We start from the raw sequence: 26446 nt of genomic DNA, 5'->3' as shown, positions 1-26446 counted from the left end.
CTGCATGTCTTTGGACTGTGGGGGAAACCGGAGCACCCGGAGGAAACCCACGCGGACACGGGGAGAACATGCAAACTCCGCACAGAAAGGCCCTCGCCAGCCACGGGGCTCGAACCCGGACCTTCTTGCTGTGAGGCGACAGCGCTAACCACTACACCACCGTGCCGCCTGCAATCTAAGCTTTATTTGTAAAAATTTGGACTATCTTTTTTTTTTTTCCTATTAATTTGTACACAGTACATACATCATCTTATACAAATCGTCAGCCTGGGTTACCTGTGGTTGAGCTTGGCCTAATATAGGCCTGCTGTCTGTTCAGAAATACTTTAACTGACCAGCTCAAGGCTTTTACTTTCCCCAGAATAGCTTACTGCAGAAGCACCAAAGCGGGCAAACCATGGGACGCAAACAAATTAAATAAATAAAAAAAAAAAAAAAGGACCGAATGAGAAAAAGGGAACAGAAAATAAACAGAGAGAAGAGAACACTGGCAGGAAGTTCCTCTTGTATTATGTAAGGCCATTTTCAGAATAACAGAAGCAGATAAGTGCACAAAAGTGATTCAAGTGCATCGATAAGAAGGAGTATTAGTCTGGTGGGGAGCTTTTTAATATAAAAGAAAAGAGGAACAACAGTCTTTCATGTCAACATGAAGAAAAAGTGCATCACAGGGGCAAAAACAGGCATCCTGACCATTTCTTGGACTTCAGTTTTGGAGGAGGATTCCGCGGGATGAGGAACAGAGCTCTCATTGGATGCATATCGCACAATGCTGCGAGAAAGACACAGACACACACACACACACACACTTGTGAGCAAATATCCACACAGACAGACAGATCATCAATAGCACTGGCACCAAAAACCTCTGTAGAATTTTTATTTTATTTTTTTAAACTTTGACAATGTCATGACCAAGGTCTAACAGCGCATACAGGTGAATCGTTTCCTGTAAATATCAGATTTTAATTTCAGAGCCGAGATTAAAGGTGTTAAAACAACAGAATAGAAAAATTGAGCTCCTTTACAGGTCTTCAACGGTTTAAGTTGAGCTTCCTATAAGGTGTGCAAAACCTTCTGGCTTGCAGTGTACGCCCGAGAGCGTGAGAAAGAAAAAGGAGCGTGTGATGGCTAGAGTGAATGTGACTAATCGTGGAGTTGCATAAGCGTGGCACACTGACCAGCACGTCCCGCTCCCACACACACACACACACACACTCCTAAGGCTGCTCCGAAACACAGCTCTATTTCAACACCCCCTCTCCCTTTCTCTCTCTCTCCTTTTACTCTAATTTTTGGTGTGCATTTCAACACCCCTCTGTAAAACTTGGCTTCCTATCAAATCGCAACTAGAAAAGTTACGCCGTCCACTCCCAACCCAGACTCATTCAGCTACGGGTAACACCTTTAAAAGGCGAGAAATGTGTTCAAGCCTACAAACCAATCGTACAGATTTTGTGACACATTAGATGAGGTGTGGCTCTCGAACACGTGCGTGTTTTGCCTCCTCGAACACACCTGATGCTGCTCTTATATACAGCCTAAACACGAGCGCTGAGCACCGGCCTGGAGTAAAGATGCAGGACATAATAACGACAGAAATGCCAGTTCTCTCTCTGGCTCTGTTTTCAGACAGACACACACCAGACCTAATAGAAATGGCTAATTGTGTTACATGATGATCTGCATGTCCAGTTTCTCAGTGTTGTGCGTGTTGCTTACGAGGCGCCCCCTCTGCCATCTCTATCGCTGTGATTCCCAGAGACCAGATGTCACTCTGTAAAGAGAAAGAATACATCGTCAGCTCTGTAAAACCAACCTTAACACCACACACAGGGCCTGACCAGTATCTCAAGACGATGATAAGATCAGCTGATAATGGTGCTTCGTAACCTTATCGGTGTCGCCTGATCAAGAGCTGACAAATCGCCTTCAATCTGTAAACCTCAAGTGACGGTAAGCGCTGTTCTAGTTATAAAGGTGACACAGATTATATTAGATAGGATGAGATAAATTACTTGAACAGCAAACTTTCCGCAGCCTATGGCGTCAGATTTGTATTAGGGATGTTAACTGATGACCGTTTGACCGGTGGTTGACCGAATCAACGTCAACCGGTTAATTTTTTTTTGATTGTCGGTTAAAAAAAAAAAATCAATCGTTTTGAAGCTGCCGATTTTGGAGCGGAGAACCTGGAATTCTGTGTTGTAAACGCTTGGGGCATGCCATGCGGTGTAAGGACGACAGCTGACAAATCAGAAACACCCATTCAGTCATGTCCCGCCCTCCCGCCCCAGTTGAAAACCGCTGCCACTCGGCGAAAGAAAAAAGTGTAGACACAGGCTTTTTAGCTTACAAATTACTATTGTTTTTTGTTTTTTAATTATTATTAGAAGGCACATGGAGTTTAGTCCTGCCTTGGCCAGTGCATTCTGAAAGTATGTTTCGGTCTGTAGCCAACAATGCATGTTATTGCAGATCAGATCTCTCCACACAAACTAAAGGCGCAGATGCCGACTTTTTCACGGCTGAATCGTGCAGATCCAATTTTTTTTTTTAGGGGAGGCGTTGGAGTGTCTGAATAATTTCATCAGAGTAAATTCTGTATTAAAATTGCTAAATAAGCAAATGCCGTTACAGTCCATGAAACATAGGAAGTATGAGAAGAAAACAGTAAATTATGGCCCTTTTCCACTACCCTTTTTCAGCTCGCTTCAGTTCACTTCAGCCCGACACGGCTCGCGTTTTGACTATCTCAGAGCAGCACGACTCAGCTCGCTTCAGCCCTACTCAGCACCTAAAACTCGCACGGTTTTGGAGTGGGGCTGAAGCGAGCCAAACCAAGCCGAGTGAGGCTAGGGGCGTGAGGAGACACTCCCCTGTGCACTGACTGGTGAGGAGGAGTGTCCTCACACGCCCACACACGCCCCGCGAGCACGCTGGGATCTGTAAACACCGCAAACCCGGAAGAAGAAGAATTACGAGAATTTCTGAAGCCTTATGCGCCTCGCCTCATCTATACGCTCTTGCCAGTATCTGTTGGCGTTGTCGGTGACAACAAGCCACAGCACCAAGACCAGCAACACCAACGACTCCATGTCCTCCATGTTTATTGTTTACTATCCGGGTTGTGAGACTACCGCTTAAAAGCTCACTGATGTCACTGTTTGCGCCGCCTAACGACATCATGTGACGTCCACCCACTTTCGCTAACTCCACCCAATGTGTCCACCCACTTCCAGCCAGCACGGTTCAGCGCGGTTGTAGTCGAAATGCAACTCCAACAGCCCCACTCAGCTCGACTCAGCACCGCACGGCTCAGCCCGACTCAGCCGCGTTTGTAGTGGAAAAGCGGCATTAGAAAGCTGGGCGCATTTGCACAGCTTCCGCGAAAATGTGCACAGCTTTCTGATTTACTGTTTTCCTCTCATACTTATACTTCCTGTGTTTCATGGTCTGTAACGGCATTTGCTTATTTAGTAATTTTAATACAGAATTTACTCTGATGAAATTATTCAGACACTCCAACGCCCCCCCTAAAAAAAAAAAAAAAAAAAAAATCGGATCTGCACAATTCAGCCATGAAAAAGTCACATCCGCCAAAAGGTGCGCCGTTTGCATCCCTGTTTAAACTCATAGGTTAACCGACTTTAACCGGCTAATGAGGCTCGGTGGTCGGTCAAGATTTTTTTTAGTTTTCGCCATCCCTAATTTGTATCATATAGCGTGTTTTTTTACAAATTACGGATGGCGAAAACTAAAAAAAATCTTGACCGACCACCGAGCCTCATTAGCCAGTTAAAGTCGGTTAACCTATGAGTTTAAACAGGTAAAACATGCGTGCGTGCATGAGCGTGCGGTAAAACACGCTCATGAAAAAAAAATTAAATTTTATATTACTCCTGGTGCACAAATTCAACAACTGAGAGTGCACGCTAAGCATCGCTTGAAGTAGCACGCTAAGCTAGCTGCAATCAAACGAAGACGTAAGCTAATCTATTAGGAGGTGTGACGATTAATTGATCCCCGATTCAAATTTAAGGAATCATGATTTCACTAACAGTACCTAATTTCATTCGGATGCAGGACAAATTTCAACAAATGGCATAATTCTGATACTAAAAATTCGATTCGGTATCCGGAGCTGTACGTGGGCGCAGCCACGTTCGTGGTTGCTATAGCAACCTCGCGAGATCACGCGCTGCTTTGCGAACAACACGGCGGACGACTCGGAATTCCTGAAGCCACCGGTATTTCTTACAATCTCAGTGCCTTATGTTCTCTCTGGACAATGAATGGTGTGTCTCAAGAGCTGGTGTTCACTTTAAACACAAGTAACTGCATTTTTGTGTTTTTAAAAGATTGAGACAAAAGTCATAAACTTTTCATTGCTTTTTTTTGTTTCGTAGTGTTTTGAAAATTAAAATGTGCCAAAAGTGACTGAACTGTGTTACATTCAAAGTCAGTAGAGTGACTGGAGTCTGAATAAAGACTACAAAGGCAACATGACAATCTTTTTTTTAATTGCTCTACATTTCTAGGCTCATGGTTAAGAGAATATTGACAAGTTGCATCAGTTATAAAACTGAGGACAAAAAAAAAAAAGTGAATCGTGATTTGAATCGAATCGTGAAGAAACCGAATGGTCACACCTCCAGTGTTTATACATGTAGACAGACTCCAGTGTGTGAGAGGGTGTGGAGGCAGACTCGGGAGACGGGAGGAATTTTGGCTGAGCTCTGGAGTCGTGTTTATTCAATCTGTGCTCGTCAGTGCACTTTGAAAAACTCAAAAGAATCTGGTTTGTCAACGCTACTGCGTTACTGAGCGAATGTTCAGCTGTACACTACCGTTCAAAAGTTTGGGGTCACTTTGAAATGCCCTTATTTTTGAAAGAAAAGCACTGTTCTTTTCAATGCAGATCACTTTAAACTAATCAGAAATCCACTCTATACATTGCTAATGTGCTAAATGACTATTCTAGCTGCAAATGTCTGGTTTTTGGTGCAATATCTCCATAGGTGTATAGAGGCCCATTTCCAGCAACTCTCACTCCAGTGTTCTAATGGTACAATGTGTTTGCTCATTGCCTCAGAAGGCTAATGGATGATTAGAAAACCCTTGTACAATCATGTTAGCACAGCTGAAAACAGTTGAGCTCTTTAGAGAAGCTATAAAACTGACCTTCCTTTGAGCAGATTGAGTTTCTGGAGCATCACATTAATTTGTGGGGTCGATTAAATGCTCAAAACGGCCAGAAAAATGTCTCGACTATATTTTCTATTCATTTTACAACTTATGGTGGGAAATAAAAGTGTGACTTTTCATGGAAAACACAAAATTGTCTGGGTGACCCCAAACTTCTGAACGGTAGTGTACATTCACCGATAAAATCACCTGCAGACAATACTCTGCTTCTCCCATTTAAAGACAGCACCTTACCAAAAAAAAAAAAAAATACAATAAAAACTAGATAGAACTCGACGCCAACGGCGTTGATGGGGATGCCTCCGCCCGGTAGACTACACGCCTTAAGTTGTGATTTGGGGATGGACATTTGACCTCACAGTAACCCTGACCTGGTGAAATTACTTGCATCAGCCTTGGAGATATTGTGTTCACAAGGTTTTCGGACAGATATCTGACCTCACAATGACCTTGACCTTAGATCTTTTGATCTCAAAATCTAATCCGTTTATCTTTGTCCCCAAATCCACAAATGGTAAAAGTTTGGTGAAATTCCTTTCATTTGCCTTGGAGATACTGTGTTCACAAGGTTTTCGGACAGACATTCGACCTCACAGGCTACGTTCACATTGCAGGCTGAAGTGACTCAAATCCGATCTTTTCGCCCATATGTGACCTGTATCCGATCTTTTATTGACAATATGAACGACACAGATCCGATTTTTTCAAATCCGACCCAGGCCGTTTGGATATGTGGTGCTAATTCCGATTCCTATCCGCTCTTTTCATATGCGACTTCAGTCTGAACCGCCAGGTCGCATTCATCCGACTTACACGTCATCAACAAGCCACAAACGTCACTATTCTGCGCTGAAGTAGGCGGCGGGTCTCTCAAAAAAAGTTACAACAACATGGCGCATGACCACGGGCGCAGATAGAGGGTGGGACTCGTCCCACCCAGATTTAAATTCACCTCGCTCGGTCCCCCCCACTTATAGGGAGGAAAAAACATCTATGCTGTCTTTCTTTGCATAAGGCAAACCTCACGGAAAAATCAAAAGACTAATTACCATTCGGTTTATTGAGGTGCACAGCAGTGTATACATAGTTGCAACAACTCACATAAAACAAAACAAAGACTGATATTCGGTTGGTTGAGCTGCGCAGACTGCACAGGTTGCGAGCTCGAGCTTGGTTGCTATGGTAACCCACAACATGTTTGACAGGCATATCGGGGTTGGGGTTGGTTTGCTGGCAGCTTTGTCCCCCCCAGTTTTTTGTCCCCCCCAGTTCAAAAAATGTATCTGCGCCCCTGCGCATGACATCAATGCGAGGGACGCTTCGGGCTGTGAAGGTTCTGAATCTTCTCAATGGAAGGACGCAGAGGTTAGGGAGCTGATTTCCATTTGGGGGGATGCAGCTATTCAAGCTAGATTGGATGGGTCATACCGCAACCGGCGGTTTTACTTCCGTAAACACTGGCCATGCTCACTGCGTGTGACGTCGTCGTATCCTGCAATGCGCATGCGGAACACTTTTAGGTCGCTTTTCGTTCATACTGAGGATCACATACAAGTCACATATTTTTGTTAATGTGAACGACCTCACAAAAAAATCGGAATTGAGCATTAAGTCTTGCAGTGTGAACGTAGCGACAGTGACCTTGACAGACCTTTTGATCTCAAAATCTAATCAGTTCATGTTTGTCCCAAAGCGCACAAATGGTGAAAGTTTGGTGAAATTCCTTTCATTAGCCTTTGAGATATTGCGTTCACAAGGTTTCGGGATGGACGGACGCACGGACAGACAGACAACCCGAAAACATAATGCCTCCTGCACCTTACGGTGGCGGAGGCATAATTTCCCTTTCCAGTGTAAGAGTAGTATCTCACTGGGCTGCGACAGCCCGCGACTAGTTGGAGACGCAACAATTGCGATAAACTATGCGAATTAGCGACAATTTTCACTTGCAATCACACTGAACTGATATTCGCATATTTTACCGCAATTGTGTCTCCGACTAGTCGCAGGCTGTCACAGCCCGGCTTTCCCTCAGCAGGCAGGGAAGTACCATAGAGGAAGCCTCACGGAAACTGACTCGAGAAGGGTTCGCGACGGCTTTGCGACACCAGCGGCTGTTTTGAGAGAAATTTCGTTGCACTAATTTTTTGAGCATGTTCAAAATTTCAGCGACGAAGGAGCGACACTTTACGACTCGTGCGAGGAAATTGAGAAGCCCCGCGAATGTTTCAAGACTCTTTTGAAACTCTCTCGCGAATGACGTTCGCAATTTGTCGCAGCCCAGCGATACTGGCTTACGAGGGAGAATTTGTTCAATACACACAAAAAAAAACAAAAAAAAACAGAAGTTGTTCTTTTATTGAGCACACCGTCATGCTGGCGGAGTTTGTTCATGAAGTGCACACAGTATTTTTTATTAAATTATTATTATTATTATTATTATTATTTCATTGCTTGATAAAGTTGTGTCTTTGTTAGAGCATTGTAGTACGTGAGAAATTCTGTCGTACAAAGTTTAAAATGGATTTTTCATCCGCGTTGAGTATTTCCCTGCTATTCACAATGTTTTAATACATTTCTCTTTGTGGTTTGTGTTTTCAGGGGTGGGTATCGGCCATTACTCTACCCACGTTCACTGGGTATGAACGATCGCGCGCTCTGATCGGCTACTCTACTACTAGGCTATCAGCTTATATACCATGAGGAGAGAAAAACAAAACGGCGGAGCGTGTTGCCGAACCAACTGAGGAAGAAATAAAACCTCTACTCGAAAACAAAACCCCAGAAATTATCAAGTATTTAAAAGAAACAGAAATAGCTAAAAGAATACATGGCACCCGTTCCAGACTCCAGCCCAGTCGGTAGCGGTAATGCGCCTTTTCCAACCATGAAAAAATTCTAAAAGACGAAGAAAACTCCCAAAAAATACTAAAGAAAGTATCTGATGGTAAGAACGTATCTTTTGCCAAAAAAAAAAAAAAAAAGCTCCATTTCTCAAACTCCACGGACCTCGTCGGCTATCAGCTCACGTAGGACTTGATTTCGTGGAATAACTTAAATATTATTGATTGTCGTAAATCACAGACTTTTTTAAATCCATTATCGGTCAGGCCCTTTACAGAAGTGTGTTCTAGACGTGAGCATGATGCTCAGCTTCACGATAAATCATCATGAAATCAATCAATCAATCAATCATCGAGGACAAAGCGCAGCTCTGTTTAGACAGAAAGCAGCCTGGGCAGTCAATGCTTTGGAGCAGTGATGAGAAAGTATCGAGAAAATAACTGTGCCATTCTAAAAGAAGCATGAGAAAAGCTATTAAAGGAAAAACATGCACCACTGTATTATAAATAAATGGGGGGAAAAAAAAAAACAAAACACCCTGTTATAAATATAGAAATTAATAGCTGTGACATGCTTTAAAAATGTAATCTTGGGCAGTAAAGGAAAAAGAAGAAAAAAAAAATATCAGAAACCCCATGCATCTGTCCATAGAAAGCAATAATAAGATGAAGAAACAGCATGATTTTATTTAACGAAACGGACACAACGGAGGTGAGAAAAGTTCAGTCAGTTGAGAAGAGACGAAAGCATTACACCACTCATCTTTCCAGTGATGGAGGAGCTGGAGCACCACACACACACACCTACCCTGTAGTCGTAGGTGGAGTCGGGGTTCTCGTCACAGGCGATGACCTCCGGTGCCATCCAGTAGGGAGTGCCGATGAAGGTGTTCCTCCTGCCTACGGTCCGGTCCAACTGAGCACTCACGCCAAAATCCACTAGAGAGAGAGAAAGTTTTAATAATATTCACTACCCAAGATTATACACTAAAATGAACAGTTATGCACTTCTTAAACCTGAAAGTGCCCCAACAGTAAACGAGTCAGATTCTGTGGACTGCCTACACCTCCTGCACCTCGAGGTCGATGCGTGTGTGTGAAGTGTCTTTTCAGAGACAACATTCTAAGTCAGCTTTCGAAACTTTTTGCCTAAATGGTCCGTGCGCCACTTCGCCATCGCTCCGCAGCAAGAACAGACACGCTGCCGTGTTGATATGTGTGTCAGTGCGTCTATATAAAGTCGGAATGCCTGCAGGAGTCCGTTATACTTTTTGCTCCAACTGTTAGATTTACTGTTAAATCAGTGCGCTCATTAATAAAAGAGGTCACACAGCTGTCTGAGACCGACAGCAAACACAGACAGACACACGGGCGCAGATAGAGGGGGGGACGGGAGGGATTCGTCCCACCCAGATTTAAATTCACCTTGTTCGGTCCCCTCCACTTATAGGGAGGAAAAAAGTCTATGCTGTCTTTCTTTGCATAAGGCAAACCTCACGGAAAAATCAAAAGACTAATAATTACCATTCGGTTTATTGAGGTGCACAGCAGTACATACATAGTTGCAACTGCGCAGACTGCACAGGTTGCGAGCTCGAGCTTGGTTGCTATGGTTACCCACAACAAGTTTGACAGGCATATCGGGGACAGCTCCTCCTAGTTCAGGACCCCAACACGGCACGATGAAGGGTGCCAAACCGAAAAGGCAGAAAACGATTGCATCGTTTTTTTCAAAAAACAACGACTGTAAGTAAACTGTGCCTTACTTTATCATATCACCTTGCAATTTTCTGATAGTCTGTTCAAAGTAATGTCGTAGTGAAAGTAAAATCGTACGGAGTAGAGATGCCTTTCTGGTAGCCTCCTTCTTTCGGTGGCAGCCTGTAGATACAGTGCTCAGAAGGCAGTTTTAATGTTTAATCTGGCGTTCCCCGCCATAATTTCAGCGAGCATATTGTTTCATAAGGAAACTTTGCGAAGAGTTGTTGACTGACTGCCGCTCACGCAACACACAGGCATAGTTAGAAAGTCAGGATGCACTGGTTTACACTTTACACACACACACGTAGCCCAGCCTCTCGCTATGTTTAACAGTCGGAACTTAGCGGTTTTAAAACTAGTTTTCCTAGGAACTAGTTGTGCGAGGAACTAGTGTTCCTCGCACAACACATGTTGGGGTTGGTTTGCTGGCAGCTTTGTCCCCCCCCCAGTTCAAAAAACGTATCTGCACCCCTGGACAGACAGACAGACAGACACGCAACGACGATCCGATCACCAGAACGGACACACGGCAAGAGACAGCCCCCTTACCGAGCTTGACCTCTGCGTTCTCAGTCAGAAGAACATTCTGGCCTTTGATGTCTCTGTGGATGACCTTATGCGCGTGGAGGTGAGACAGGCCCTGAGAGAGAGAGACAGACAGCAACAGCGAGAATGAGACACACAAGGTGATTTCTCAGTGGTGTGGAGAAACAGAATTTTATTAGCTTGTCTTGTGAGCACTAAAACAGGCCTGTGTGTGTGTGTGTGTGTGTGTGCACGCGCAGGTGCACGTGTCTCACCCGGAGAATCTCTCGGCAGATATAAGCGATCCAGTCCTCCTTCAGGGAGTTTCCTTTAGTGTTCTTCACAAGGTCCGTTACTGACCCAGCACCACAGAACTCCATCACCAGCTACACACACACACACACACACACACACACACACACACACACACACACACACACACACGGTTAACAGCACCTTCAATTTCGTTGTACCTTTGAAAAGTGACCGACAATAAACACTTATCTTAACAAAACATACGGTACAAACACTAGTCTTTAACGTATATGAAGAGGAATACAGAGGGGAAAAAAAAAAAAAAAGACACGCGAAATAATCACACGCTGTCTAATAAACTGCTTTTACTTCCGATTGTTAAAAATCCAGGTGACGCTTGATCGATCTGACCTCATCGAAGACCCCCATTAGTAGCCACCCCACCGCTTTGCTTCTCACTTGCATCAAGTTACACTCTGCTCCACAGCACAGACAACACGCACTGCATCCTGTCGCTGTAAACCGCTGAGCATTAGCCACCTCGATGCGTCATACGTCGTCACGCTGTCCAGATAAGAAATCGCAAATCCGATGTGAGACTCGTCACTGCTGCGAGGCTTCAGAGAACACAACAGCAGATTAAACGAATCAAAAAGTCGCGGTAGGAACAGGTGCAGGGGTCGGAACTAATTCCGCGTAACTCAGAAGCGGGATGGTACTACAGTTTTAAGCTACAACGTAAGGAAACGACATGATCTGTTTGCAAGATGACTATATTTATTCTGTCCACATTCACTGGATATGAGCAATCGCACGCTCTGATTGGCTACTCTGCTACTAGGATATCAGCTCATATACAGTGAGTAGAGAACAAAAAAAAAAATGGCGAAATAAAAGCTCTACTCGAAAACAAAATCCCCCCCCGCAAAAAAAAAGGAATGAAAGTATTTAATAAATAGTAAGAACTTTTTTTTCATTATTTTTCAATCATCGCATTTTTTACAAATTGCTCCAGTCATTTCACCCGTTTGTTTGCATTCTTCATCTCTAAGCATTAAAATTAGTTGAATATTTTTAGACTGGTTCAAAAGCTCAAAAGAAGTTTGAAAATTACAGACCCGAAATGTTCAAGAAAGAATTAAATAAATGTCTAAAGGTATTCTATACCTCGGCACGGCAGCAAGACGGCACTTTCGACACCCAAAAAAAAAAATAATAATAATAATAATAAAAAAAAATTTTCGTGCGGCTGTCGATAGGTTTTTAAGTCGTCTGCCTGAGCGGAAACGATTTTGTCGGACATTTTGTATAAAGTTTTTCTTTATTGAATTTGCAAAAAATAAAAATGCTCCCTTTCTCAAAATCCAGTGAATGTGGACAGAAAAGAAAAAAAAAATTTATTCCGCTCAATCTCGTCGTACATGGCTTATAGCCGCCATCAGCTCACGTATGACTCAATTTCGTGGAATGATTGTTATTTACACCCACAAAAACTGCATCGTACACTCAGTCACAAGTATATACAGTAACGAAGTAGGACTTGGTTTACTGTTGATTCTATGAGCAGCCATTCTGATTAGGGATGTTAACCGATGACCGTTTGACCGGTGGTTGACCGAATCAACGTCAACCGGTTAATCAGGGTTTCCCAGGTTTGACCACCATAAATTTAAGACTTAAGACCTTTTTAAGACCACTTAAATGAGAATTAAGACCTACATCTCACCCATTATGCGGTCGTAGAACACCAGATCAAATTTCTAATAATGACAAATGTTTCAAGTAGGGCTGGGCGATATGAGAAAAAATTATATCACGATATATTTTTTCGAAATTTTCGATAACGATACATCTCGTCTCGTCTTCTTCCGCTTATCCGGGACCGGGTCGTGGAGGCAGCAGTCTAAGCATGGAAGCCCAAACTTCCCTTTCCCCAGACACCTCGGCCAGCTCCTCAGGAAGAACACCGAGGCGTTCCCAGGCCAGCCGAGAGACATAGTCCCTCCAGCGTGTCCTGGGTCTGCCCCGGGGCCTCTTCCCGGGGGGACATGCCTGGAACACCTCCCCAGGGAGGCATCCAGGAGGCATCTGAAAAAGATGCCCGAGCCACCTCAGCTGGTTCCTCTCGATGTGGAGGAGCAGCGGCTCTACTCCGAGCTCCTCCCGAGTGACTGTGCTTCTCACCCTATCTCTAAGGGAGCGCCCAGCCACCCTGCGAAGGAAACTCATTTCAGCCGCTTGTATCCGCGATCTTGTTCTTTCGGTCATTACCCAAAGCTCATGACCATAGGTGAGAGTCGGAACGTAGATCGACCGGTAAATTGAGAGCTTCGCCTTTTGGCTCAGCTCCTTCACCACGACGGACCGGTAAAGCGACCGCATCACTGCGGAGGCTGCACCGATCCGCCTGTCGATCTCACGCTCCATCCTTCCCTCACTCGTGAACAAGATCCCGAGATACTTAAACTCCTCCACTTGAGGCAGAACTTCTCCATCAAACGATATAACGATAACGATATATATCTCAATATAAATCAAATCACCATTTTTGTATTTTCTTGAATTTTCTGCTCAAAATATGAACATTACAAATTAGTAGTTCCTTCCTAATTAACAAAAATAGCTTAATAAGCCTTCAAGTTTCACAGAACCAAAACAAACTGGATGCACATTCTTTTGTTCAAATGAATAAACTGAAAAATAAAAGCTATATACCATTGTTAATCATTTGTGCAAACTCTAGCAGCTTTCAAATAAACATAAAAGACATATTGACGTGTAAACCTTATGCTGCAAGGAGAAAAAAAGTGCAATCCTGTACGTCAGTGTGTTTAAGGTTTTGTGTAACACTTTGTTGTATGTCCGATTTTAAATATCCAAAATACCTCCACACAACCGAAGATCTCTGGCCCTTCTTTTCAACGATGTCCTCCAGGGCAGTGCTCTGACTTTCCTGTTCAGAACTCCGGTCAGTCGGCTTCTCGCTCATTTTTATAATCGCTTTGTTTCACGCTTTGTTGGAGAAATGCCGCGCTCCTGCAAACTTCACCACAGCCAAGCTGTGCATTGCTGCTACACGTGTGTGTTTGTGTGTGCACGCAACCTAACTTGACGTGGCTCTCTTCCAACTGATTGGCTACGTGCGGTACTGTTTAGTTATGATTGGCTATTCGCGTGTCTGTCAAAACTTCGGATGAAGTAATTTTATTGAAGGCGTAGGCTTATCGTAGGCATATCGTACGTGTCTAATTTCTAATCGTAGAGATTTTATATCGTGAATAACATCGTAATCGTAAAATCGCCCAGCCCTAGTTTCAAGTAAAAATACTTTTATATACTTAAAAGTCATTGTGTGCATTGCTTGTCAAATCTTCACATTCGAGACAAGCAAGACTGAATTTTGTTCTGTAAGACATTTTGTTTTTTCCACAGGAGAATGTTGTAGCGACTTCCGAGTCTGGGAACACAGCCTTAAAGAAATTTGCTTATGCCCTCATTCGAGCCGTACGAGTGGTGTTCCGTAATTGTTTTTAAAATCCAGAGCACCTCTGCCCGAAGTGCCGGGGTTCCACCGACACCCATCATGCCACTGCTCGGCCCTTGTGTTGTTGCTAGCCTTGCCGATGATGTCTGGCTTGGCTGATGCCGCTGACGTTTGACAGCGGTGCGAGTGCCAACTCCAGGTGCATTCGGAGATTGAACCGTACGATGGTCTGGTGGTGGTGGAGGGCAGATGCAATGTGCTTTGAGCTCTTCATGTGAGACTCTAAAGCGAAATGACCTATAGTGGACAACTTGAAGGTCTTTCGACAAACACAGCCTCTTGCTTCAACGTCGCTTCCAGGAACCTCCCTCACCCAATCACGATATCTTTCATCTGAAAGCCACTGCTGATTAAAACGACACTTCCCCATGCTGCGATTCGCGGAGTCTCCTCTCCACCACAGACTCCGACGATTGCGCCGGCACGAAAATCTATCAATATTGTTTCTTTCTTTGCGCATACTCCAAGAAATTCACTGATGTTACGCAAAACCCACGTTTTCGCACTGTAGAATAGTACGAGTAAATTTAAGACCTTTGTTTAAAAAATTAAGACTTGGGCAAAGCAATTTAAGACTTTTTAAGGCCTTCATTTTGGAATATTAAATTTAAGACTTTTAAGACCCCGCGGCTACCATGTTAATTTTTTTTTGGTTATCATTTTGAAGCTGCCGATTTTGGAGCGGAGAACCTGGAATTCTGTGTTGTAAACGCTTGGAGCATGCCATGCGGTGTAAGGACAACAGCTGACAAATCAGAAACACCCATTCAGTCATGTCCCGCCCTCCCGCCCCAGTTGAACACAGCTGCCACTCGGCGAAAGGAAAGTGTAGACACAGGCTTTTTAGCTTACAAATTACTATTTTTTTTGTTTTTTAATTATTATTAGAAGGCACATGGAGTTTAGTCCTGCCTTGGCCAGTGCATTCTGAAAGTATGTTTCGGTCTGTAGCCAACAATGCATGTTACTGCAGATCAGATCTCTCCACACAAACTAAAGGCGCAGATGGAGGGAAGGGGAGAGAATGAAATGACAGCGGTGTGTGGAGGGGGAGTGACAAACGCAGCTTTTATGTCTGTGAGCCAAGTCGGTGACGGCTTCAGAGCAACTTCAGTACCATGCAGTAATGGCGTGTTGATATTGGTAACGGCGTTATAACGATTGTAGCTAATTAATTAGATTACCCAGCGTTATAACAGCCTTTATTTTAACGCCGTTATTCCCATCACTGAATGTTATGTACTACTTCTCGCACTTGACTTTATTTTCAGCGCCATCATGGCCAACTGAAACCGTCTCTAAGCTGGAGCCATTTGTCCTCCGCTCCGATACAAACCCCTCGACGTCAGTGCCGCGTTTGACTAAATGTTTCGCGCTGTAGAAAAGGTAATGCGAGTGGACGGCAGCGACTGGGACTGAATGTGCGGATACTCGCGGTTAGATTTAGAATAGATGCTAATAATTCCAATTCTAGAATTTTAAACTCATAGGTTAACCGACTAATGAAGCTCGGTGGTCGGTCAAGATTTTTTTTTTTAGTTTTCGCCATCCCTAATCCTGATTTGCCCTCACTTGCGGAACTCCAGGTGTTGAGACCTTCCTGGCTTTACCGAGTCGGACTTAAAAGAGATGTCTGATTTGGTAATTGAATAATTCAGAGTTACGCGTTTGAGTTGTGGAACTAAATAAAGAATTTGCCGTATATGAGTATTGTCGTAATGCCCACCCAGAGCTGGTCGTCGTGGCCGGGCGGACTCTTCTTGACGAAGGCGCCGTAGTATGTGGCGATGTTACGGTGGTGACTGTACTTCTTCAGCATGTTGATCTCGGCCTTAATCTCCTCCTCTTCCTCCTCGGTGACGTCCATCACCTTTATAGCAGCCAGCTGTCCTGTCTTCACATGGCGCCCCTGGGAGAGACGGAGAGAATAAAAATAACACAGAGCAGATGTGTAATCTATTAATAGCTGAAGAAAGTCCCATATCTGTTATTCGAGCGCGCCGACGGCGACCTCTTTCTCACCTTGGTACCCTGCACTCACACGCTCCAATAATGAACACCTCACTTTACACTCCACCTGTGACACCTAACTCACCCTGTCGTTCTGCGCACTCGGCACTAAACCCACAGTTAAATCTGAGAGCGGGAGGACAGCTGGGCTGCTCACACACAAATTCAACAGCCACGGCACAGACAGGGGTTTGACAGGAACGATGACGGAACTGATCTGAATTCACAAAACGCACTTCATTTAATCCCTGCAATAAAATTACGCCCTCCCCCCATAAAAAACAAAACCGGCATAACTCGTACTGGAGTAAACTTTCAGCCTTTCTCGTCCCTTCTTATCTTCTGCATCTGTCCATCCTGCGCCTCCATGCCTCCAGCAGATCCTCACAATTGCAGTAATCTGATAGCAGAGATATAAACACATCCATCATAATAAAACCTGACAGCAGCTCGCATTTCATCTCTGCTTTCTGTCTCAGGGCAAAAGATGATACTTAACGCTGGAAAACATACGTTAAAAAAAAAAAAGTCCATTAATGAAATTCCCTCTCTCTCAGCATGTCTCAGTCTCTCTCTCTCTCTCTCTCTCTCTGTGTGTGTATGTGTGTCTCAGTCTCTCTCTCTCGGTCTCTGTGTGTGTGTCTTGGTCTCTGTGTGTGTGTGTGTGTGTGTGTATCTCAGTCTCTCTCTCTCTCGGTCTCTCTCTGTGTGTCTCGGTCTCTCTCTGTGTGTGTGTGTGTGTGTGTGTGTGTGTGTGTGTATCTCAGTCTCTCTGTGTATGTGTGTCTCTCTCTCTGTGTGTGTGTGTGTGTCTCGGTCTCTCTGTGTATGTGTGTCTCTGTGTGTATCTCAGTCTCTCTGTGTATGTGTGTCTCTCTCTCTCTGTGTGTGTGTGTCTCGGTCTCTCTCTGTGTGTCTCGGTCTCTGTGTGTGTGTGTGTGTGTGTGTGTGTGTGTATCTCAGTCTCTCTGTGTCTCTCTCTCTCTGTGTATGTGTGTGTCTCGGTCTCTCTGTATGTGTGTCTCTCGGTCTGTGTGTCTCTCTCTCGGTCTGTGTGCGCGTGTGTGTGTGTGTGTGTCTCGGTCTCTCTCTGGGTGTGCATCGGTCTCTCTCTCTCTCTCTCTGGGTGTGCATGTCTCAGTCGCTGTGTGTCTGTCTGTCTCTCTCTCCCTCTCTGTGTCTCGGGGTCCCTGTCCCTCTCTGTGTCTCTCTTTTTCTCCATCTCGGGGTCTCTGTCTCTCCCTCTCTCTCTCGCTCTCTGTGTCTCGGTCTCTCTCTCCCTCTCTGTGTGTGCCTGTCTCTCATTTGCGCTCTCTCTCTCCGTTTCACTCGGTCAGTCCCTCTCTCCATCAGTCAGTCAGTCTCTCTCTCTCCCCATGTCAGTTTCTGTCCCTGTCTCTGGCAGAGAAGAGAGAGACTGGCAGTCAGTCTCCCCCCATCTCTCTCTGTCCCTGTGTCAGTCTCTCTTCTCTCGGTCTCTCCCCAGTGTCAGTCTCTGCCTCTGTGTCAGTCAGTCTCTCCCCCACTCTCTCTGTCAGTCACTCTTCTCTCTCTGTCAGTCAGTCAGTCTCTCCCCCATTCTCTCTGTCTCTTCCAGTGTCTGTCTCTCTGTCTGTCAGTCAGTCAGTCTCTCCCCCACCCTGTCTCTTCCAGTGTCTGTCTCTCTTCTCTCTGTCAGTCAGTCAGTCAGTCGCTCAGTCCCTGATCTCCTTTCACACCAAGAAAATGTTTGGTGTCCAGATTTTCATTCTTTAATGCTGCACTGGAGCTATGAGGAGATTCACAGGGTATTCATGTACAGTTTGCGAGGGTAGAGCTACGTAAACATTCTTTCTTCATAGGGTCTTGCTAGTCGGCTAAAATGCCGACAGAAGTTACCTTTTAATGCTGAACAGGTTTTGGTTCGTCGTGGTGTGATTTTGACTCGAAACAGATGAGACCTCGGTTTTGTATTGGAAACGGAAAAAATAAACACACACACACTTCATCCGTTTTGTCTTCAAACATTGTTTTCATGGCTACATTTTTTTCCCTTTAAACAACAACAAAAAAACTCCCCTTTCAGAAAGTCTCTAGGTCTTTAGCTAGTCTTTGGACTGACAAGCTGCCTTGAGCTAAATAAATAATTTGCATTAAATAAACGTGCGTGATCGGCTACCAAGATGTGTTACAGAAACCGAGTCGGTTAACGTTTTTAAAAAGTAGAGTCTCGCTGAACTGTGGGATGTTTCGGGAAGACGATTTTAAATACTTGTGCTCCAAATCGTGCTGTAGACGAGATGCGAGTTCATCGAGATTTATTATAGATACAGCTTCACAAATACAGTGCTGCATTTGGGGACCTGGCACTCTGTCGCTCCCTCCCTCCCTCCTTCACTGACTCACCCACGCATATGTTAAATAACACAACTGCAGCCATCAAACATCATGAATCCATCCTTCTCGCTTTCTCTCTCCCCCTCCCCTCGCCTCCTCTCACCTTGTACACTTGCCCGTAGGTACCGTTGCCCACGACCTCCACCAGCTCAAAGATTCCTGCTGGATCCTGGCACACACACAGAGAGAGAGAGAGAGAGAGAGAGAGAGAGAGAGAGAGAGAGAGAGAGAGAGAGAGAGGAGTGTTAACACACACAGTTTAAAAATACATTTTATCTTGGAATGCTATGTTGACTGACAGCTCAAGGTCAGGAAACCAATCAGCAGAAAAGTGTGCGAGAACAAGCTGGGTGGGGTTTCACCTTGCCAAAGTTCTCAAAGACAGAGCGAGCGTTACAGTACAAGTCTGGCACGGTCACCTGTCAGGAGTCGTTACATACTCAAAAGGTAATGTGGCTATGTGAAACCTGGCCAAACACTGGGAGAGTCACTGCGTGCACACACACACACACACACACAATATGGCTTCTGCGCTGCTCAGTGGGCGGACAGGGCTGCCGTTCATCACATACACACACACACCTTTCTCCCCAATTAAAGCACTCACTCTCTCCCTCTCATGCTCTTCCTTTTTCTCCATCTTACTAAAACACAAATGCATCAGAGTATTCTCTTTCTGAGCGAGAAACAAAACATTGAGGTCAGTAAGAAAGCCAAGCAGTAGGGCTGTGCAATTAATCGAATTTTGATCACGATCTCAAAATTCATATAATCGAGTTGAAACGATTATTTTGCTATTTCTCGGGGACGCGCACACGCAATATATTTCCTTCCCGCAGGCCCATGCGCAGACTTGCCGACAACACTCACGCGGCGGAAGCAGTGCGCGTGTCTCTATGGTGGTGTTTACATTAGACCGTATCAGCGGATCATCAGATTAACGTTTTTAAAACGATTCGCGTGCACACAGCAACGCCAATACACGGATACGCTCGGCTCCGCAGGCATCCTGCGCTCCAAATCACTCCGCCCTGAACAGCGAGTGCCCTCTGGAGGGTGTGCACTCCGGCCCTGCGCAGCTCACAGAGCGCGCGAGTGAAGCGCACGAGCAGTGATTCGGGACAAATAGCAGGAAGTGAAAGTCCGCGCCGTTTTTCAGCAGTCGCGTCACATGACCAACGCCAGCGAATCAGGAAGGTGGATGTCACAGTGACGTTGTCCAATGACGACGTCAGCTAGAGCTCAGCACTGCGTATCCTCGTTCCTCAATGTTTACACAGCACTGGATCAGATGCGTACTGGGTTGAATACGTGGGCCCTGGCGGATTCAAACTGTTCCGCCTGTGGAGTCGTTTCCCGGCGTTTTAATGTGCACGGACAGTGCGTCCGCGACGAAAACGATACGGATACGGTCTAATGTAAACACCACCTATGGCTCTCCACTCATGCAGCTGAAAGGAGGAGAGATTGTGAATTGTTTGGGGCGAGGTAGACTCGCAAGATGACAGAAGGAGGGCAGAATCGGTTGGTCGACGAAAAACGTCTGTAATATGGGATCACTTTGGATTCGAAGAATCCGACGTGGAACAGAAGCGCATCGTGTGCAAGATTTGCAATAAGGTAGTATCTGCGCCTCTTGGCAACACTACAAACCTCTTCAACCACCTGAAACTGAGCCATAAAAAGTTATTCACGACGAAACAAAAAAAACAAACAAAAAGATAAAGCCGATGCCGCCACAACCAGCAAGACGATGCAGCCATCCATTTCAGCCACTCTCTACAATGCCACGAGTTCAGAGAGGCACAACGCACTCACAGCATCCATCGGATATTATTTAGCCAAAGACATGCAGCCTATGTACATTTGTTTTGCTCTGTCTTATGTCAAAAGAATATTTTTATTTTGTACATCGCAAACTTCAGTTTTTCTAGACTATATTTATTTTCAGTTTGAAAGAAAGGTGAACGTAAATGATCAATAACAAAGAGAGTTTTTTTGTTTTAAAGAGAAATGCTGAATAAATGCACTGTTTCAAAAAATCGTTTGAATAATCGTGATTTCAATATTGACTGAAATAATCGTGATTATTATTTTTTCCCATAATCGAGCAGCCCTACCAAGCAGCACAAAAACATTTCTAGCTGTTGCAATAAATGGATATGAGAGTGGTGCGTGTGCATACACACACACACACACACACACACACACACACACACACACACACAAATAATCACACACAATGATGCAATATACAGTACATGATCAGTTATTTGAAGTTTCTACAAGACACAGCCACCAAAAAAAAAGGGGGGGGGGCCCTCTAAAGTACTGAAATACCAAAATAATTTGCCCCAGTAGTCGCTGATGAATCTGCTGCTCAAGTCACAAACACTTCACCGACAGGAAGTGATGCGAGAGAAGTAAAAGGAAGCAAGATACTTGGGGATTGCTGATACAGGGCAAAAGTCAGCAACAGGGTGGTGTGATGAAGCAGTTATTGTTAACCGGTGGTAAAAGGAGACTGTCTTAGAGGAGCTTGCGCTTTCCAGTTCTGTTAGGAGAAACACCGACACTGGAGACTCCTTCCGTGAACGATCAATTCCATATCAATGATTTCAATACAGTGATCATTGCCAACCAAGGCAGCTAGCGTTACGCCGAGGGTGCGTCAGTGATTCATTAAAAGGGAACCCGCAGCAAAAAACAAACCTAGGCTAGAAATATTACACACTTTGACTCCACTGTGTTGCAAAAAGCAGTGCTTCTGTATGTAAAACTCTTGTATATTCCCGCTCACTGAAGATCCACTTAAAGTGCATATTCTGGACCAATTTCAGGGGTTTTTTTTAATAAGAAAGTATGTCCAGAAGGGTAATTTTGCACAAGGCCATCTGTCTACAGCAGAAAAAAATAAAATAAAACGCGTCTGGAAAAATCCCAAGGGAGTCTGGAGCCAGATTCGTGACGTTACCTGCGGAAGCGCCAGCAGGCTGCGAGAGCTTTGCACGGTTTCAGTGCACAGCCTGTGTAGCCCAAGCGCTCCCATTTCTCTCTCATTGTCCGGCCTTTTGGGAAACTGAGTACTAATCCCATCATGATTGGTGTTGCTACACCCTCCTACGATACATCTGTTAACCATTTTAATAATTACGTGATAACGTTGAAGAAATTTGCAGAAAACCACCAGGTCGTTTTCTCATAAACAAACCAGCGCTGACGTAGGATTCAGAGGGAGGTGTCCCGCACGCGACGTCACGAAAATCAATGTTTGCTGGGAAATCCAAATGCCAAGTTTTTTCAGAGGCGGACCAATTCGCCTCAAATGGCTTAATTTCAACTGAATTTTTCTGGTATTGCGCAAGGTAAATAAATTGCACAAAATGCAAAATGTTACAGATATTTGACCCAAGTTTAATATAAAATAGGAGAATTACATTGATCTTGCTCCTGAATTTACCTGTGATATGCCCTTTCAGGGCACAGTCATATTGCCATTTTGTGTGCAGTGTCAAAGGTCAGCATGATGCGGACTCACGGCTCCTGACACCGCGATGTAGCCAGATGTACAAAACATCGTTGGAAAAATAGCAGAGTGCAAACCTTATGGTTGCAAAAATAATAAACGTGATAAGGAAAACTGTGCGCCTGTATAAAAACTATGAAAACACACTTACTTTGCGAAGTATTGAGTTGCGTTGCTGACACATTACCGAGCCTTATTTCCTTGTTTGGTTTCCTGATCCCGGAGTTCCTGTTTCTTGTCTTTGATTCTACCGAGTCTACGATAGCCCGTTTGTGCCTTGCGATTTTGCCTGCCGTTCTGTATCGTTTACCTGTCTTCACTTCTATTAATAAACACATCTTCTGCACTTGCATCCGTCTCCCAACCATCTCTGACAGAACACTTCACTCCCTGACAAAGAGAAGCACATTCACCTGTTCATACATCATGGCGCTGAAACAGCCACCGTCAAACGGTGTGGTTGGAGTCTTGTTCTCGGACTCGACTTAACATTTTTTTTTAATGACTTGGACTTGAACACTGGGGACTTGAGACTGGACTCAGACTCGAGGTTTAATGACTTGACTACAACACTGCTTTCATCTAACTAAATCCAGGCTAACAAGCATGTTCACATTGGCTACACTTAACTTCCTGGCTATCAAAGACTCGACGTCACATCCTGGGCGCCATATTGGTTGCCCATGTGCAATAAAATAAAGCTTGACGTGCTTTTGGACTTTTAGGTCCTTAAAGCTACTTATGATAGCTAATCAGGCGGCTACACTTGTGTGCATTATAATAATTAGGGCTTGTACTATGGATATCGATCATGTTTAAATGCTGTACTGGTATCCTTTAAGCTAGCCGCACACTACGCCGATCCACGCGGTACCGAACAGACCCATTTCAGAGCCGACTCCCGACAGGGCACGCACATATCCCCGACTAACTCACGACTGTTGACGAGTGCAGTCGCGATTGAAGCGACACCAAACGAGATTATGCGAACTAAGCATCATAAACATTCCGCTAAATATCACGTGACAACTTAATAGCTTTGTGATTGGCTATTGGATATAATTACTGTTAAATCCAACACTTGAAGATGCTACAGGCTGAATTACAAATGACACAACATGGAATATGTAGCGCACTATCTAGGCTGCATGAGCTATTATTCCCAACCTTAAATAGTGCACTTATATAGGGGAGTTAAAGCGATTTGGAATTCAGCCACACAACTTGAGCAGAGTGGCTTTCCAGCCCACTGTGTCTATGGATAAAGCTTCAGTCTATGGAATTACAATATATATACACCTGCATTAGGTGCTACCAACACGTATTTCTCGCGCTAGAAATTGTGTTTAATGATGTCACGTGTTATATGCGAAAGATATGATTGGCTATTGCTAGCGACTCTCGCCGATCAGTCTGGCTCCCGATTAGTTTTTCGAATCGGCTGTGAGATGAGTCGGTACCATCGAAAACTAGTCTTTACGCCTGACTCGCGACTTCAGTTGGATCGGTACGCTGAAAATCGGCGTAGTGTGCGGCTAGCTTTAAGCATAATTTAGCTAACTAGCTAGCAAGAAGTTCATGACTTGGAGTCGTATGGACCAACAATAGGATTCTGTAATTGATCGATGATGTTTGGAATGTATGGAATTCGGCAACTAACAAACAAACGATGTAAAAGGATGGGGGGGGGGGAGCAGAGGGGGTAAAAAAAAAAAAAAAGACTGAAAGAGATTAGTTGAATGTGAGGATTGCTTGCCAGCTTCTGACTCGATGAGTGGGAAGATAGGAAGATGAGCCAGAGAGAGAGAGAGAGAGAGAGAGAGAGAGAGAGAGAGAGAGAGAGCGCACGGCCGGGGAAAATGTGCCATCAAAAGCCTCAAGCTCTTTAAGCAACTCCTCAATCACAGGCTGCAGAGGAGGACAGCGGTGAAGAGTCACACTCAAAACAGTAAAATAAATCTGGCCCTGCCGTTCTTCCCGAAAGAAATATACAGCATGCGTATTTCGTTTCCCAAAACGCCACCAGATATCATGTTACCGTCAGACACGCTCATGATCAGAACAAACTGGAAACGTAAAGCAAATGTTCAGCTGTACGAGTTCTGCAACATTTACCCATCCCATCCCCCACAAGTTCCTTTAAACCAGCAGAAGAAGAGACAGCTGCTGAGTAGAACAATGTTGTGTGGTGCTTCTGCGTCACTGCTCTTCCTTCATGTGCTTTTTAGGAAAGTCCAAGATGTGGAGGTTTTGCTGAATCAACAACATGACAGTGGAAAAAGTAGCAAACATACACTGCTCCTGCTCCACTGTGTGTCCTGCAGACGGTCACGTGAACCTCACCAGCTCAGTGGTTTCAGCTCAGAGATGTGAAAATCAAAGCTCAAGTGGAAAAGCATGGCGCTGAGATTTGTACAAATTACATAAAAGCTGCTTTACTACAACTGTGTCTGCATGTTTCTCTCTCTCTGTTCATCTCTCTCTCCCCATGTCAGCCTTTTTTTGTCCACATCTGTCTGTCTGGGCCTTCTTCTATCTGTTTGTCTCCATCTGTCCATGTCTCCCTCCCTCTTTGTCCACATCCATCTGTCTCCATCTGTGCATGTCTCTTCCTCTACATGTCTGTCTCCCTCTTTGTCCACATCCATCTGTCTCCATCTGTCCATGTCTCCCTCCCTCTTTCTGTCCACATCTCTTCCTCTCCATGTCTCCCTCCCTCTTTCTGTCCACATCTCTTCCTCTCCATGTCTCCCTCCCTCTTTCTGTCCACATCTCTTCCTCTCCATGTCTCCCTCCCTCTTTCTGTCCACATCTCTTCCTCTCCATGTCTGTCTCCCTCTTTCTGTCCACGTCTATCTGTCTCCATCTGTCCATGTCTCTTCCTCTCCATGTCTGTCTCGATCGTTGCCTCCATCTGTCCATGTCTCCCTCCCTCTTTGTCCACATCCATCTGTCTCCATCTGTGCATGTCTCTTCCTCTACATGTCTGTCTCCCTCTTTGTCCACATCTATCTGTCTCCATCTGTCCATGTCTCCCTCCCTCTTTCTGTCCACATCTCTTCCTCTCCATGTCTCCCTCCCTCTTTCTGTCCACATCTCTTCCTCTCCATGTCTCCCTCCCTCTTTCTGTCCACATCTCTTCCTCTCCATGTCTCCCTCCCTCTTTCTGTCCACATCTCTTCCTCTCCATGTCTCCCTCCCTCTTTCTGTCCACATCTCTTCCTCTCCATGTCTCCCTCCCTCTTTCTGTCCACATCTCTTCCTCTCCATGTCTCCCTCCCTCTTTCTGTCCACATCTCTTCCTCTCCATGTCTCCCTCCCTCTTTCTGTCCACATCTCTTCCTCTCCATGTCTCCCTCCCTCTTTCTGTCCACATCTCTTCCTCTCCATGTCTCCCTCCCTCTTTCTGTCCACATCTCTTCCTCTCCATGTCTCCCTCCCTCTTTCTGTCCACATCTCTTCCTCTCCATGTCTGTCTCCCTCTTTCTGTCCACGTCTATCTGTCTCCATCTGTCCATGTCTCTTCCTCTCCATTGTGTCTCAATCGTTGCCTCCATCTGTCCATGTCTCTCTTCCTCTCCATGTCTGTCTGTCTCCCTCTTCCTCTCCATGTCTCCCTTCCTTTTTCTGTCCATGTCTGTCTGTGTCTCCATCTATCCAAGTCAGTCTCGATCTGTTTGCCTCCATCTGTCCATGTCTCTCTTCCTCTCCATGTCTGTCTCCCTCTTTTTGTCCACGTCTCTCTGTATCTGTCTCTTTTTATGTTTCTCATCTCTTTGTCTATTTTTGTCTCCATTCCTTTGTATGCATGTCTGTTTTTTGCATTCTATCTGTATATATCTTTATCCATCTCTTTCTCTCGCTGTGTGCACGCGCCTCTTTCTGAAATCAGTATTATCAGCGCCTGCTAACCTTTGATACACAGCACTAGGACTCACTCTCTCTCTATCTTAGTTCAGAGTGATAATGCTACAAGCGCTTGCCATTTCCTCAATTTTTTCTTTTTTTAAATACAGACAACAGCAGAGATGCCATTTTAAAAACCGTTCACACCCCCACAGAACTGTAACACACACGTTACTTAATCATCTCAGCATTCAGAATCGATTACATCCAACAGGCCTAAGTGACACTGGAAATTTCCACATTTAGGCTACACACTTTGGGAATTCTCGTCATCCGTAATGAGCTCCTTGATTGTTTTCATTATGCTGATGACCCAGGGCTCACCAGGTTCAGGTGCCGACTGCCTGCAGGCAACACGCAACTTGCAAAAGACCCCAGAGGGACGGAATAGAGGTTAGAATACAGGCTGAAAAAGTTTGGACAGTGTGTTGATGCATCTCATAATATTTCTGCATGTTTCAGTGAGTGGGCGTCTCACAGGACAACCCATTA

At 44.8% G+C, this 26446-nt stretch overlaps 1 protein-coding gene across 1 annotated transcript in view; it reads right to left on the bottom strand.

The window, feature by feature from the left end:
* The window catches only part of mink1 (misshapen-like kinase 1), a 96367-nt gene that overhangs the window by 54884 nt on the left and 15037 nt on the right, over positions 1 to 26446 (bottom strand). The window contains 7 exon segments of the mRNA XM_060912441.1: positions 694 to 772; positions 1723 to 1777; positions 8860 to 8990; positions 10362 to 10452; positions 10613 to 10723; positions 15863 to 16045; positions 18626 to 18691. Coding sequence (XP_060768424.1) covers positions 694 to 772; positions 1723 to 1777; positions 8860 to 8990; positions 10362 to 10452; positions 10613 to 10723; positions 15863 to 16045; positions 18626 to 18691 — 716 coding nt within the window.

This window comes from Neoarius graeffei, chromosome 28 (genome assembly GCF_027579695.1).
Source record: "Neoarius graeffei isolate fNeoGra1 chromosome 28, fNeoGra1.pri, whole genome shotgun sequence".
In the NCBI taxonomy this organism is placed as follows: domain Eukaryota; kingdom Metazoa; phylum Chordata; class Actinopteri; order Siluriformes; family Ariidae; genus Neoarius; species Neoarius graeffei.
Note: the sequence above shows the minus strand (reverse complement) of the source record. Positions and strands in the feature narration are given on the sequence as shown.